We start from the raw sequence: 15,944 nt of genomic DNA on the forward strand, positions 1-15,944 counted from the left end.
AATGTACTTTTTAAAACTAGATTTTTCCAAGTAAGTGTTACTCTTTTTTTTTTTTTACAGTGTTGGCAATGTAAAGCAAACGTTTACAGTGTTACAAATGCTAAAATGGATGAAAATGTGTCCTTCACTGTGAGCAGGTTCTGCTTTGAGTATCATTCAATTGGAAAAGTGCAAAACAGCAATCAAAATGTGAAGGTCTACTTAAATGGCCCTGTGAATCAAAATAAGTGAGACATTTCAATTACTACTGAAGGCTGTTTTCAAACTATTGACTGATTGTTGCTGTAATGCCCCATTTTCTTTTGACCTGAAAATGTAAGAATTAACTTTGCAACATGCCTGATGCATGTAATATTTGAATGTCAGACTGACAGGCCCGACATAGTTTTGCACATTCAACACATCTTTTATGAAGAAAAAGACCAAACGCAACAGTGGAAGGCAGATTTAATGACCTGAGCTGCTCTGGTTGTTTTGCTCGGCGGACTACTTGGGATCATAGCAAAGATTGTGTCGCCGTTATTTTGATGAAAGACTCCATGCTGGTTTTACATTGTAAGGCAGCCCACTCTCATACACAGGCCAGACAGGCTAAAAGCTTTGCTCTGCAGGCTGCATGCCCCAGCCACTTGGTCTGCTTCGGAGCCTTTCATGGCGCTTTGCCTGGCCTTTCGGAAAGAGCAGCAAGGCTGTGGTTAAAAGCGCAAGGATCAGTGGGGGGAGGGACAAGCGCATATTAATGTCATTTTCTCTTGAAGGAGCAATTTCACAGCCTGGGGGGCTTATCTTAAGAGGTCCTGTGCCATAAAGTCGAACTGATGATATGCTGTGCAGACGCGCACAGTCTTCTGTCGCCACGCTGTCCTCCCACCCACCCACACATGCATGCTGTGTGACGGCTAGTTTGCACATTGCCAATACAGTATACATGCACACAGGCACGATGATGCTCCGAGGCGCACTCGCGCGTACGCGCGCACACGCAGCAAGTGTCACACTCCAACTTTGCCACCTGAGCGGTCACCCCGGGACCATTGGGTCGGGTTTGCTTACTGTCAGCTCCGTGGTTGCGCTCAGTATTCACACGCACACGATAATACGCACACACACACACACACACACACACACACACACAATACTCTGCTTTCACATCCCAGCAGGCACGCTGACATTTTTCCCCAATGTCATAGTCAATTAAACTTCATCACGATGCCACTGATTCACTTCCGTGGTCTTGTTAAAATCATAATGTGCCCTTTTTATACGTAGGACTTTTGTTATATGATCCCAGGGTGGAATAGTGCAATGTCACAGTTGAGGGGTTATTGCTAGACACTCAAACGTATTTGAAAAGGATTACATTTATCATCTCTGTCAGAAGAAATTGATGAAAAATCAATGATAAAGATGCATTGTGCAGTTTGAAAAGGTACCATTAAAGCTTTTTCTACATCAAAGAATGCTCCACCAATGCCCAGATGAGTACGAAGAGCCCTGTTTTACTCTGACTGCACCTATCATCTTTTATCTTCCCTTTATAGTAGAGTGTGCGGACCCTCACACTCCACAGTTTCTTTGGGGAGGGGCGGAGTTTTTCTTACCTCGTTTGAAGTCATGTCTTTGTTTGTCAATTGCGGGTGTCGCTTTAAGATCGTGCAAGTACTCGCACGCGCACCATGAACGAGCCTGGCACAGATGCTGCAGTTACGCTTTGGGCCAGAGGTGGCAGTCGCAAGTAAAAAAAGTGACAAACTGCACAAAGATCCTTTAACTTGCACAATGTTATTACTTTCGTTTCATATTTATAAAATAAATCATTTGTTTTTACAGCTGAAGATGACACCTTCATATCCAAACAAACTACTAGCAATAATATTTGGATGCAAGACACAAACAAAAAGGCGAGTTTTGTGTGCGCATGGTAAAAGAAAAAAGTAGGTAGGAATTTTAGCTCACTGGTAGTGCTCTGTGCTCGCAAACCAGAAACCTGGTCGTAGCATGGGTTTGATTCCACCCCGCAATTAAAAATGTTCATCACAGGAGCAAAAGAGGTTGGGCTTAGAAAATCATCATTATTCATTTGTCAAGACTAATAAGAGAGTTATGTTTTTTATTTTTTATTTTGTAGGGATGCATTAAAATACTTTCAGTTGACATGGCACCTTTGCGTAAACTTTAAGTGTCTTTCACAAGGCGGTGCTGAGTGCTAATCAAAATATGCTCACTGTAGACAAAATTAAAGACAAGGGTCCTGCAGTTAATTGTCTCACGGAGCTCAATCATTTTAAACACTGCTTTAAAGTCAATGAAAGGGGCTTAAAAGGGGGGGGGGGAGTAAGCACAAGGAGACTTGTGTAGATAAAAGGTGGGAAAGAGGGCCATACACTTTGGCAAAGCATGCGTCTAACTCATCCTTTGGCCTCCTCTGGACACGCACACACACACACATTCACACACGGCCCCACTATTGGTGTGAGTGGCTCTGCGTTTGCCTTTGAGAGGCAGCCATGCGGCAGACAGACAGACATTATCAGGGAATTAGAGGGGAAATAATGCTTGTCTCCCGTCTCCCCGATAACAACAGCAGTAGTTAGGACAGGGCAGTGCAAGAGAGACCACCCTCATCCCCTCCACCCGTTTGGATGTTTGCCAATATGGTATGGTCACAATGGAAAGACTGGCAACCAGTGTTCCCAAACTAAAAGTTCAACGGAAACAGGACTTTGGCATGTGGGATGCAAGTTGAATACAAATTTAAGTTTTTAGTGTTTGAGATCAAAAACTGTTTATTTAATGTAAATCACTAAGACTATTTCCTAAAAATGAACAAAAATAGCATATGCTTAATAAAAACATTTAACAAATTCAGACGAGAGTGCATCTTTTAAACAGCCTTGTCATTTATTTTAGTCTGGTCACTTCTTTTCCAGATGCATGTGAAAATTCAGCAATTTGTGTGTGGCCATTTGAATACATGCACACATTGTCAGCCTGTTTATTTACTTTCATATATTCACGACAAACCTCACAGCCCACTACACGCACACACACACTGAGCTACCGATGCATAATATTCATCACCTTATAAAACCTCCCCAGACCAAAAAGACCACATTTGCCAGTCGACATGGTCAAATCCAGGCTGCTACAAAAACACTTGCTCTGCAATGATACAAGACTAAAATTGGCATATTTCAGAATTGCGCGGATCCAAAACATCCATTTCCTCATACTTGATCTGGCCCCTCTCCCTTCTCGCTGTCATTTCTGTATCTCAATTCCCTCTTCTGCTCCATCAATCATTTCATTTCCCAACAGATGCGTCTTAAAATCTCCACTGTCAGCTATTTTTCCAACTCCATCAGCCTCATGTAAATGAGGATGCAAAATATCAGCAAAACAGTGCCTTGGCACACTCACGACTGCATTTAATCATGGAGTGACAGGATAAATCCACAAGCATGCAGCGAGATGCGAGACATGAACTGAGACACGGTGCGGAAACATATTGACAGCTTGTCCGCAGCATTCATCAATACGATGGGAGAGACGAGATTAAACGTGTCTGAACAAATTCAATTTCTTGGCTGCAGTTTGGAAGACGTCAGATCCTACGTCCTTTTGTCCATTATAACAACTTGTCTAAATCCAACTGGTGGACATCTGGCTGTGCAGCAGAGATAACTCTCCCCTTATAGAAGCATTTTAATTAGCTGCTGCATGGCTTCTTCAGAAATGCAGCAGAGCCTGAACTCCCAGAAGAACAATAAACTCACATAAAGGAAGTTTGCGCAAAAAAAGTCTCCCCAAGTTTACTTGGATGACATTGTGTCCAGTTCACTTGAGCTTTGTGGCCTTTAATTACCTCCTACGGCCTCTTTAAAGTAACATGTTCAAACGTGAGATAGGGTTTTTGGACCATGCAGTACACAGCAGGCAGAGAAAGTCAATATGTATTGACCCTGGGCAATTAAGCTGTAATCAGGTCACCATGCAACCACTTGAATGGAGGACAAGCAAGGAAACAAAGACTTGGGAAAGAAGGTGTGAGGGGAGAGTGTTGGAGAAGCAGACGTTTTACTTCATTGATCTGTTTGGTTTGGAGTGAGAGACTCTTTATTCAAAACTCCCGGCTAACCACAGGAGCCCAGACCCGAGCATATCGGCTTTCCCGTCGCGTATTGTCAAGCATTCCTTTATCGCATGCACATATAATTTCGTCGTCTCCTTTCTTGACCTAATTGCCCCACCCCAAGTTTACAGATGATATTGTGGTCTCCTCTTTTACCTGATGGGGTAGTCAGCAGCACTGAGGTTGATGAAGAAATCCCAGCTCCAGTCCCTCATGGACAACAGGTCGGCCATACTTCGAAGATACATGGTCAGGAGGCTGGCACCTCCCCAGATGGTGGCCATGCGCCACGGTGTCACCCTCACGTTGGGGTATTGAGCAGCCAAGGCCTCCGCCTGCCGATGGAGGTAGTTGGAGCGCTGCAACAAAGGAGAAATAGTTCAATAAGCAGTCTTAGCAGCCACTCAGTAAAAAGTTGATGGACTATGAACATGTTTGCATACATGTGGATAATTTGTTAAATAACAATCTTCATAGTTTTTGCACGTTCTTAGCAAATACATTCAAATGGTACAAACATGATCGACGCTGACAAAATTATTGATGACCAACTTTTTTTTGGGTGGGGGCGGGTTTAAATTTATGATCGGTTTTCAGTGTTTTTTTTTTGTCTAAAATTATTCCTGGTTTTCAGCCATCCACTTGTTTTTCAAACAAAAACAAAGTGCCTAACTCAAAATCTGAATCAATGTGCATTCAGCCCCAAAACAATTATAAATCGTGTATAAAGTTTTCAAAACGGCAAGGCGTAATCCATAATTCAGGCCTTTATTAACACAATATTTATAGCAATGACTCTCCAGGGCTACTCTGCAACATCTGCGTAATACATCCTTTCAAATGTCAGACTTTATAAAGCATACATTATAATAACAAAGTTTTCCCACATTTTCTTGGACTACATGGTGGATTATTTTGCAGTTGCACTCATTAAACAAGTACAGAATAGTGTGCGTTTGACTCCTAAGGGTCAAAATACAGTGCAGTGAAACTGTTACTAGACTGGTGTGCTTTTATTTTGAAGACCAAACTTTTTTCCAGAATGTTATGTCAATGTTGCCCCAACCTGTTCTAATTGTTGCCGAGCCTACCGAGAGGCTTGTTATCGCCTTGAGTTCGAATGTGTCTTGCCGTATGTTGAATCCTTCTTACACACTATGACACAATATTCTGTGTTCCAGCAATTTGATAAAGAATACAAGACACATGACAGAATTCAAGAAAGAAAATGTCTCCCTTCTCTCTCTTCGGTGCTTCATACGCCATAAAGAGCCTTCAGTAAAGGTAAAAGTAAAGCTAAATGTTTATTTATCCACTTCATTAGTCATTTATAAAACAAATCATTATTCCTTTAAAATATTGGCCAAAGTCATCTTTTCTATATTGTTTATATTTTAATATTTTTGGGACCTGGATGCTGGCCACTTCTGCTAAAAACATCCTTCAGATCAGAACAGTCCTTTCTACCGCTGACATTAAATAATAAATATAATATAATCAGTATTTGTTACAGGTTTGCTGTTTTCTGAGAAAAAGGAAAACATGTGACAACTTGCCCTACGTTACCCTACATTGTTTTTCTTTTGTTTTTGTATTGCTTTGGTAACAGTAATTTGACAATGACTTGGGCAATTATGCTATCAGGCTAATAATGATATGACAGAATGCAGTAAAGGTTGACCAGAAGCTAATGGCATATCACATAATTACATCATCAGTGCATAGCCCTTGCAGCATCTACAGCTGAAGATAATTACACCCAAAAAAATAAATAATAATAATTGAGTGGAAGACAGCAGTGAAACCTTTACTTTAATTGCTCTTATGTTATCCCGAACTCACCTGATCCACGTGTATGTAATAGTAGTGAGACGGATGGTAGATGGTTTTGAGGAGACGCTGAAACTGACGAGAGGCGCGCCCATGCACCACCAGGACAAATGCGATCCGCACTGGATTGGATTGGAAGCTCTCTGCCGAGTCCTCATCCCACTGGACATTAGCGTTGGCTTTCCCTATACCAGCAAGAAAGACAAGTGTTTATATTCATAGACCTTGCAAAATATAATATATGCCTTTGGACCAAAGAAGTTAGGTTTCCAGCTATGTGTTCTACTATTATAGTAATAAGGAATACTTTGGATGGATGCAGTAATTTCTTCATGAAATCAAATCTGCCAACCAATAGAAATTTACTTTCATAACAACTTGTTTGAATTTCCAAGTTATTACATTTTGTCAAAGAACATTACCACAGGACATTTATTGCACTATATTATTTAATAGGATAAAAATAATTATGCATATTGTACAGCAGTAGCAGTCGCACAGAATAATAATTACTAACCACAATCGTTAATAAATTATGGTTTCAATCTTTGTTATTGTAATGTATTTATTGCATCAACCTTGTAATGACACAGTTGCAGCCTGAATAAAAGTAGGCCTATATGAGATTTCAGCATGCCATCGTCAAATACATCTTCATCTATGGATGACTGAGCCTTTACTCATTCTGTTTTCAACTGTAGTAAATTAGCGCAAAGCATTTCTTGTAAAAGATTTCTATTTCCTGCATCCACTATTGCTGGTGAAATTATGGCAATGTCCACTTTGTGGGACGAATAAAGGTTGTCTTATCTTCTGTCATGTTATAAATATTTATTCTATTAATATTATTTTAACCTCATGGGATCATCCTCTACCCATGTGTTGAAATACTAATTAATTTTCTGTCCTCTGGAGCTGTGTAGCATTATTATTTTTTAAATAATTTTCTCTCCAGAGGCTTACTAATTTGCCTGTTATTTTGGAGTTCAAAGTTGGTTGCTCTAGTCTCCACTATAACACATTTTCAGCCAGACCTATGTGACAAGTATACCGAATCGTATCACCAAAACACTGTTTCATGTCTACATGTCTGTCATGTTAGCTTAGCAATTAGCATGGCTTCTCCGTCTTTCTCGAAATCCTTGTACGCTACTAGTCAGAAATGTAGCTTATTCGCTGCCACGGAGGCAACGATTAGGGACTTGCGCTGTGTTGACACCGGACGTAAAGTGAACTTGCGGCGCCGCATCTCGTTTAGCCACGTCAGCTAGCCGGCCATAGCTCACAAAGAGCTGGGGCAATGACAACTCGCATGCATGAAAGCAGGGAGGATGGAGACAATGTGGACATGGAGTTTTTTGTTTGTTTTTTCTTATGGAAAATCTGTATTCGATCCATTTGGCAGCTCTGTGAAATAAACAGAAATACTAGCCAAAAAGGTAACTACGGCTCACTTTATGTGGCGGTGTATGTGTTTACAATACCTGTTAATTCACGGTGTGACTGTCACTTGCTGTTACACATCAAGTGAGCCTAAAATAAGAATGTACACAGTGCATTTTGTCCTTATCAGTGTATCAGAAAGAATCTGTTTGCGAGGCCAAATGCAGAAACAATAAACAAAGTGTAAACAAGCTCCAAGTGATTCCTTTTGGCTTATAATAGGGCTGCGTCACAATTTGTGCCATAGTTTTCCTCAGGCACGACTTGGAAGCTAACATTTATTTCACACAAATGACAAAATAATGGAAGCAAATCTTAGCTCAGCCACGGCTTGTCAAGTAACTATCAAAAGCATCTGTAGTCTTATTGGAAACCTCACATTACTTCATGCTGTGAGATTTTATACCTCCCCTCGCAAACTTGTTGAGGATGTGAGCTGACAATCTTGAAAGTGTGTAATGGACGAGGTTTGACTGGTCTGCTATTAAAACAAATACACACAACCAGCTTATATGACACGTTTGTTTACAATGTCATGTCTTAAGGAGATTAATGACTATAATTTAGGACTTTGGTTCCCTAGAGCCCGTCAATAATGAAGAAGGAATACAGAAGCTGTTTATCCCCTCGAGGTCATATTTCCCAAAATGTCCAACCCGACTCCGCACAGTGTGTGTGGCCTTTAGGCCTTGTAATTACTCAGATTTAATAGCCAAGTATCAGAATGGTATAAGAAGCTTTCACTGCCACTATTTAACAGACATTATCTACATTTAAGGAGAGGTGTCCAGCAGCTCGTTGTCCAAAGATGGCTTGGGTTAACAACCTGAGTGATTACAACTATCATTATTTCCTGACACTCCCTGCTACTTGTTTCTTGCACTTCACTCTACTTCACAGATCCCAGGAGGGAAATATTTGTAGTTTGTCTTAGATTGAATGTTAATTACTGGCCATCTAAGAAGGTTCACTGGTTTGCTTTACACATGGATAATTGGGCCAGTTGCTTCACAAAGGATCTTGAATGTGTGCCATCTGAGATAGCTGAACTAATGAGCACTGCTTAGTGCATGAACTTCATTTGTGCTGTCACTTTTGTTAAGCATTTATGATTTCGCCATTGAGTCGATTTGACCTACAACAAAATACAGCAGGAAAATAAAAAAAATAATAAATCAATCTTGAGCTGGAGAGTCTTCATCATTTTTCCTGTCGGCATAAATCCTTTAAAGTACAGCTCCCTTATCTGCTTTCACCTTTCCTTTGTCCTCATTTATCTTGCATAACATCATTTTAAAATGTCCATGTGAGGTAAGAATAAAGTGGGAATAAATCACCAAATCTATGATCTATGTACAGTATGTTCGACAGTTTATGAGATCACGTCTACACGGGCATTGTGTTTTCATTTGAATTTCTGTTCAATCAGAATGTTTGCTTCAAATGATTGACACACAGACTGACCAATGACTGCATGAACAGTGATGGAGATGCCAGCCAATGACAGCATAAAGATCTTACAGTCAGAGATGCTCTAAGACCACCTAAGAACCTGTGCCCACTAGGGCAATGAAACCCTCCACAATTTTACAATCTTGGCCAGATGATATTTGGTCTGCTCACAGGAGAAATATTCATTGACTTGGAAAAAGGTCCCACTAATGCTACTGTACAAAGACCCTGCCAAGCCCTGGAGCATCACAACCCAAACATATCGTCATTAGCCAAGTTAGCATATGGTAGACAGACACAGAGATTGACCATGTTCCTCCAGCATTCAATGATGCAAATATCAGATCTAACACAATTACTAATCCAGCCAATGCCTCAAGGACGCTACACTGATCAAATCAAATTGGACAATTTTGTGCTAACAAGGTTAGGACTTGAATTGGGATGGGAATAGAGGAGGGAAGAGGGAGCGATAACACATTGGCAGGCAGCAGGCAGGCAGAAGGACAGTAAGACAGACAAGTGATTTAATTTAGCTGTGGCGTTGTTATTAGGCCAGCCACCAGGGGAAAGGCTTTTTCAATTTCTTGGTGTCTTTGATCACACCGTCAGTTTGAACGGGCTGGTGAGTTGCTAGAGCTTGGCACAGACAAATGACACCCCTGCTCTTGGGAAGGGCAGTGTACGAAAGTTGCAATGTCACTGTGCCTTCTTTTGTTATAGAAGGAGGGCAAAGGCCTGCTGACATGGTGTGTTCATTCCAAGCCCATCTGAGTAAATACAACAGCTCACTTAAGAATGGCTACTCATACAACAAAGTTGGGCTGATTGAAACTGACTAGAATTGATACACTTGTGTGTGATCTGCCTTCCATGGAAATGGTGCTTTTTTTTTTTTTTTTTAAAGCCTACTGGAAACCATTGAAGACACGATACTACAGTGTTGTTTGCTTCTGCCACATGAAACCATTATTTAGCTGGAGGGACAACACGAATGGCAAGAGACAGAGCAAGATGAAGGACAAGAGTCTGCAGATGCAGGTAGTGTGTTTCAATTCAATGAACATCATACTGTATCAGTATTTAACTAACATTCAAAAAAACATGTCTACAGCGTGCATCAATTTTCCTACAATTTGAAGTGTGCTAAATCCAATTAGCCATTCCTAGTCGGGACTCCCAAATGATTATCAGGGTTAATCTCCTGGTCCTCTTCCCTGCACCGTGCCGGAATGTTGCCAACACGATGACCACGTTTGGCGTTAGTAGTTGCTGGATGAGTTGGGGAAAAAAGAAAAATCGCTACATATCGCAACATTGTCCTTAATTCGGCAACACTGAAGACACAAGTTACTCAGTGGTATTGCCCACAGACACGCACGTCAAAATAAAATTACTACTTTCAAAATACAACCATCCCATATTTTACGATTTGTTTTGACTTTGTAAACACTGCGACGTGGCTCACGGGCTGTTCTATGCCCAGGTTTGGTCCAGAAGGAGCATGTTAGTGGCTTTGGATTGAAGACAGTGCAGCCCATCATCGAAAGACCAGAAATTATTATTTTTTGGAGCGAATGGTGTTCATGCCTCCAGCAGACTTAGAGAGACTAACAGAATCTATGCCAAGGTCCAGTGAAGCTGTTCTGACAGGCTGCTACTCTGGAAAACATTACAAAATGCTATTTATGTTTTTCTCTGTTTGTCACCAGTTTGTTGTAATCCTCCGATTTTGTTGGCAGACTCCACAGCTGGAGTGAAAGTGAGAAAAATATGAGTGTTGAATGTTTGTCTGTTTTCAGGTTTGGAAAAGAATAGAAACACTTTGATAGATGGCCAGTTTGAAATAACAAACAAACGACATTTGGAAGCCAATTTGGAGAGAATACAAATAACATTCACATTTTCTGCAATACCAATTACACACGTTTAAAAATAAATAAATACAATTATTGGCTTTTCTAGGGTTGGAAAAATAGCAAAAATGCATTATTTTTTTGGTCAGAATCAAAGTTATTATAAAAGTTTTATTCTATGTGAAATATCTAAAACTAAAATGGAAAAACATTTTAGGGAAGTCAACCCCAAACTTTTCTTTACAATATGGTTTATGCTCACCCACTAGTCTAAACACGGCATTATGATTAATATTGTGTTTGTGGAATATGAATTATACAGCAAAATCCACCCGTTTCTATCCATTTCGGTGGGCGGCCATTTTGCCACTTGCTTTTGATTGAAAATGACATCACAGTTGCTCAGGCCTCAGGTAATGACCAATCATGGCTCACCTGTTTGAGTTTTGGCCATGTGACATTCACAAACTGAGTCGTGATTGGTCGTTACCTAAGCCCTGAGCAACTGTGATGTCTAATAATTCGAGCAAACTAGTATTAAAACTATTACAAGCTAAAATAGAACAAAGTATTTTCAAAATGAAAAATAAACAACAACAATAAACTTGCTCTAAAAAAATAAATAAAAATAATTGGTGATGAAAAATTCAAAACCTGGTCAAAATACAGTATCTCATTGTGTGCATAATTTAAATTAAAATATCAAGAAATTGAATATTTATGAACAGCACCAAAATATAACTATCTTTCATGAATTTACCTTCCAAGGGGCAGTAGCGAGTGACCTTTTCAGGCATTAACTGGCCCTCCTTGTGTCTGCAGTACACTTCTGCGATCTGCTGCCTGCAGTCTTTGCTTTTGGCCCTGGACAGAGCGGAGATGGCTTCCTTCCCACTGATTTCACACTTGGGTGGTTGGTCGTAGGTCACCTCCAGGGGCGCTGCTGTGGCCTGCCTTCTGTGTGGGTGCTGATGCCTGTGCTGGGCCTGGTGCGAGGCACGATGCAGCCGCCCTCCTGCAGCCACACCTTGACCGCCGGGGCGTGAGTTGTTGGCGACCGCCAGTGGCTGGTGGCTTAAAGGGAGCACTTCATTGGAGCCGCGAACCAGGTTGGGCGAGTTGTCACGCCAGACGTGCTGCTGGCCATGAGCCTTCTCCTGCAGATGCTCTCGCTGCTGCCTCCTGCTGGTGGCACCGACCGTTTGCCGATGCGGCTGCGAGCGTGCGCCAAAGTTACTATTGTCTATGTTATCAAAGTCTTTTGGTACAGAGTTCTCATTGTTGCTGTCCACTCTGCTTTTCTCCTTCGGTCGATGGGAGTAGTATCCATCCTGCAAAGAATAGACGAGAAAGAGACGAACGTTCGTTAAGCGATGAGGGATGCTGAAAACGGGTTAAGAAAAACACAAAGCGAGTGAGCGTGGTGCATATCATATTTTGCTTTAACAATCAATGTGGCATGTTTGAGTGGGCAAAAACGCACTGAACTGTGTGGCATGAAATTAAGTATTGAGGTATTGAGTGGGAGGACTACAAGGTGCAACTTGACTGGAGGTGACGCAAGGGTTGTGAGGGCTCTGTCGCTCCGTGCCATCATCAGATTAGCCCGGTTTCAATTAAATTCTCCCTCAAATGGCCCCAGCTCACCGTAAACAGATTACCCAAAGGGGATAAAGGGCCCGAGTATGACTGTGAGTTGGTGTGGCTGTTAATACTTGAGCGTGTGTGCGCATGCATGTGTACCATTATTTTCACTTGGAGTCACAGAATAAGAACAAACTGGAGTGTGGCATGTGACAAGGAAGGCTGTGTGTCATATGAGATTGCGTGCGTGTGCGTGTGTGTGACTGAACCAACAGTTTATCTTTGAAGCAGAACAAGCTGCAGTGGAGAGTGCACAAAGAGCAAAAAAGCGTAATGAGCAAAAATGGCCAAGGAGCGCTGACACGAGGGTTGAGTTGCGCTCTCAGGAAGCGCTGGCCTGTTGCGGGAAAATGTGCCGCCGTGCATCAGCCGGGAAAAATGCCGCGCCATTCCTGTATACCTTGCTAGACACATGATGAAAAGGTGTGGGGGGGGGGTATGGACTATGGGAGGTGGAACAGCAAACAGCAGCTGGGGAAAGATAGAGCTCACAACAACAAGGCTCCCTGATGTGCTTCAGCATTTACAAGACACAGAAAAGAGGCGCCAAAAGAGGTGGGGGAGAAGAGAGCGATGTACGACACAAGCAGGAGAGGGGAAACACAAGGGAAGTGAATTAGCTGCTATTTAAGCTAGCAGCTCAGTGTGAAAAAGGCCTTTCTAAAATGTCTTTCTCTGGCTTCTACCCTGAAGCCAGACGGATTGTCATCAACCTTTCCTCTATGGAAGCACCTTCTATGAGCACAATTACACAGCTGACACACTTTCCCTCTCACATTGTGAAACAATGAGAACAGTACAAACAAAAGGGCTAAGAATCCTAAAATTGAATAGCACAAAATTGTACACCTACATAAGTGTGTTACTATTAGTGTATTTGTTGTTTAAAAAATGCAATAAAATAACAAATCATGGATAAGCTCCTCCCCTCCCCAAACAGGGTTGGAAAAATAACCTTTGTAGACGTAATAATGAATAAAACGAAGCTCCCTTTAAGCTGCTTTTCCTGCAGACATTTCACAATCCGATACACCTTTGAGCTGCTACCTGTCTCCCTCCTTTCTTTTCTTCTTCACTCGCTCCAGTCCTTTTTTCACACATTTCTTCACACAATCAGGATCCATCCCCTCCTGCTCCTCTCCTTTACATCTCTTCCCTCTGCTCAGTGTATTTTTCTTCATCCCTTTTTCACATCACACCTCTTTTTCTCTTTCTAGTATTATTTCAGCTCTGTCTCTCTTCTTCCTGTCACAGCCACTATCCCCCCCCCCCCCCCCCCCCCATGAATGCTTTTACTTTCTTCACTATTCCAGTTCAAAAGATCATGTTGTCTGAAAGAAGCTGATAATCCCCAATGTAACAGCTGCTTATGCTACTGATCACCTTGTAGAGAGAATCCAGACCTGAGAAGAAAGTATGTTAGGGGGCTGATCCAAGTCAGTAACTCAATGTTTGCAGCGGTATATCAAATGAGGTGCATGCATCTTTCCCGGATGCCTCTACTTGGACTGACATTGCGATGATGTTGTCAGTTGCTATGCAGTTGCTAGCGTCCTGTATTTGTTACACCTAGGTCCTGCATTTAGGTGCTGTATTTGTCACACTTCTTTTGTCATATAGGCCTTTAGTCTGTCATACAGAATTGAGCATAGTCCTAGCTGGAGTTACTGAGTGACTCTTTTGTCAGTATGTCAAGGTTTCTCTGCATCCAGCCCGCTCAAGGTTCTTATTCAAGTTTTCTCCGCCAAGTGTTTGTTTCGAGGCCATCTGAATCCAGCCCTGCTCTGTTATTACTTTGCATTTTTGTCTATAAAGACTCTTTGCTGTGTCTTGTCGGCTTTTAGATCCAAATTGCACACCTCACGTGACAGTTGAATGGGAATAATAACAGATGAAATTGTGTTTATTGTTAAAAATTACATTAATTGTGTGAAATGCATTGTTGTTTAAGCAAAACTTTTACTTGGAAGTAGAAACTACTGGTTTTGTAATAACTGACATTACAGGTATTGTAATAAGCTGCCAGTATGGAGCATGTGGTTAGCACTTCTGCCCTTAGAAAGCAGCTGCTTTCATTTCTGCATAATCTTCCTTCTATGCCGCTGGAAATTGCGAACCAGGTGTGAAAGTGAGTGTGAATGCTTGATTGTCTGCATGCCATGTGATTAACTGGCGACCAGTCCGGGACCAGCTGGGCTTCAGCTCACCCGTGACCCAGAACATAAGCAGTTGAAAATATGTTGATCCACAGCGATTAACATTTTTTTTTTTTCATCATGGGATCATGACTTGTTGTAATTGAATTGACATGGATCAGATGAGAGCAGCGTCAAGTATGGTAGAATGGGGGAAAAAAAGGGACAATTCTCAGGATAAACAATCTCCTCACAATGCTCCTTCTACCCTTCCTCCTCCTTTTCTTCATCTTCAGGACTTAGTTGGCAATGTTGCTTTTTAATCTTGTGCTGTAAGCGGGAAGCTGTGGGGCAAAGAATTATTAGTGGGACTGGAGATGGTCTGTGGGCGTGGGGCATGGATGGATTGCCACAGGGAAATTTATTTATTTATTTTCTTACTTTAGGAATGTATTGGAAGGCCAACCAAGAATTGCCTGGCACACTTTCCAGTTTTCACACAAACAATACAGAGGAGTGACGAAAAAAAGCAAAGGGGGTAAACATTAATATTGTCCATCACTGGTGGGCACATTCAGAGAAAGGGAGAGCGTTCCAGCTTCCCCTCTGGGAATAGTTTGGTCCATTCTTCACATACAGGGCTGGCTGGTAGTTCTGACTTTTCCTCATTTCCTCTGCCACAGGGGAAAATATTTCACCTGTCTCTTTTCTTTCTTTCCCTTTCCGTTTTTCTTTTTAGTTCACCCAATCTCCTGTGTGGCTGAGGGAAAAGAACTTATCTTTCTCCCCACACCTGTCTTTCTCCTCCCCTGGCCCTCGCGTCATCCCTTGCTCTAAGGAAGGAAAGACTCCGCACTGCCTTTTCCCCCCTCCTCCCGAATGCCGTCTTTTACTTCTCAGAGACAGCAAGGTAGCGACACATTAGTTCAACCACACCTTCCCAGCAAGCTTCCTTTCAGACACATTGCACCGGTGGGACAAAGCCCATCACGTGTGCCAGCATGTCGACACAAGCAGCCGTGCAGATGACCACACCAGCCATAAACATATTGCGAAGTTCATTAAGAAATGCATTTGGCCATCACATGCATATTAGCGAGTACACAGGAGTTGGATCACCTCAGCTGCGTCTTGGCCTGAATGCGCTTGCCATATGGCTAACGAGCTCAGATTAATTACCTGGAGTTAATCTCTGAGCAAGATGCGGAGTCTTGTATGACACTGGAGTCTGATACACAAACACCCTTAGTTCACAGCTGTTCTTCCACCGCAAGGCAGCACAGAGAGAATTGACCAAAAAAAAAAGACTACTTGTTATCGGCTCTGGGGGATGAGAACCCATTATGTTGTGTTTTTACATTAGCTTTAAAACGGACTGAGTACAAAGATGAGTCATGGAGACATTCTATGATGAAAGAAAACTGTGGTTTATGCTGCCGCCGGGCTTCAAGT

At 41.9% G+C, this 15,944-nt stretch overlaps 1 protein-coding gene across 1 annotated transcript in view; it reads right to left on the minus strand.

Annotated features, from left to right (window-relative positions):
- xylt1 (xylosyltransferase I) overlaps window positions 1-15,944 on the minus strand; it is an 89,091-nt gene that overhangs the window by 34,968 nt on the left and 38,179 nt on the right. Inside the window, exons 2-4 of the mRNA XM_086083432.1 lie at window positions 11,474-12,044; window positions 5,975-6,147; window positions 4,289-4,491 (exon numbers count right to left, since the gene is read on the minus strand). Coding sequence (XP_085939558.1) covers window positions 4,289-4,491; window positions 5,975-6,147; window positions 11,474-12,044 — 947 coding nt within the window. The remainder of the gene's footprint in view (window positions 1-4,288; window positions 4,492-5,974; window positions 6,148-11,473; window positions 12,045-15,944) is intronic.

This window comes from Leptonotus elevatus, chromosome 8 (genome assembly GCF_054856555.1).
Source record: "Leptonotus elevatus isolate MCC_2025b chromosome 8, RoL_Lele_1.0, whole genome shotgun sequence".
Taxonomy (NCBI): domain Eukaryota; kingdom Metazoa; phylum Chordata; class Actinopteri; order Syngnathiformes; family Syngnathidae; genus Leptonotus; species Leptonotus elevatus.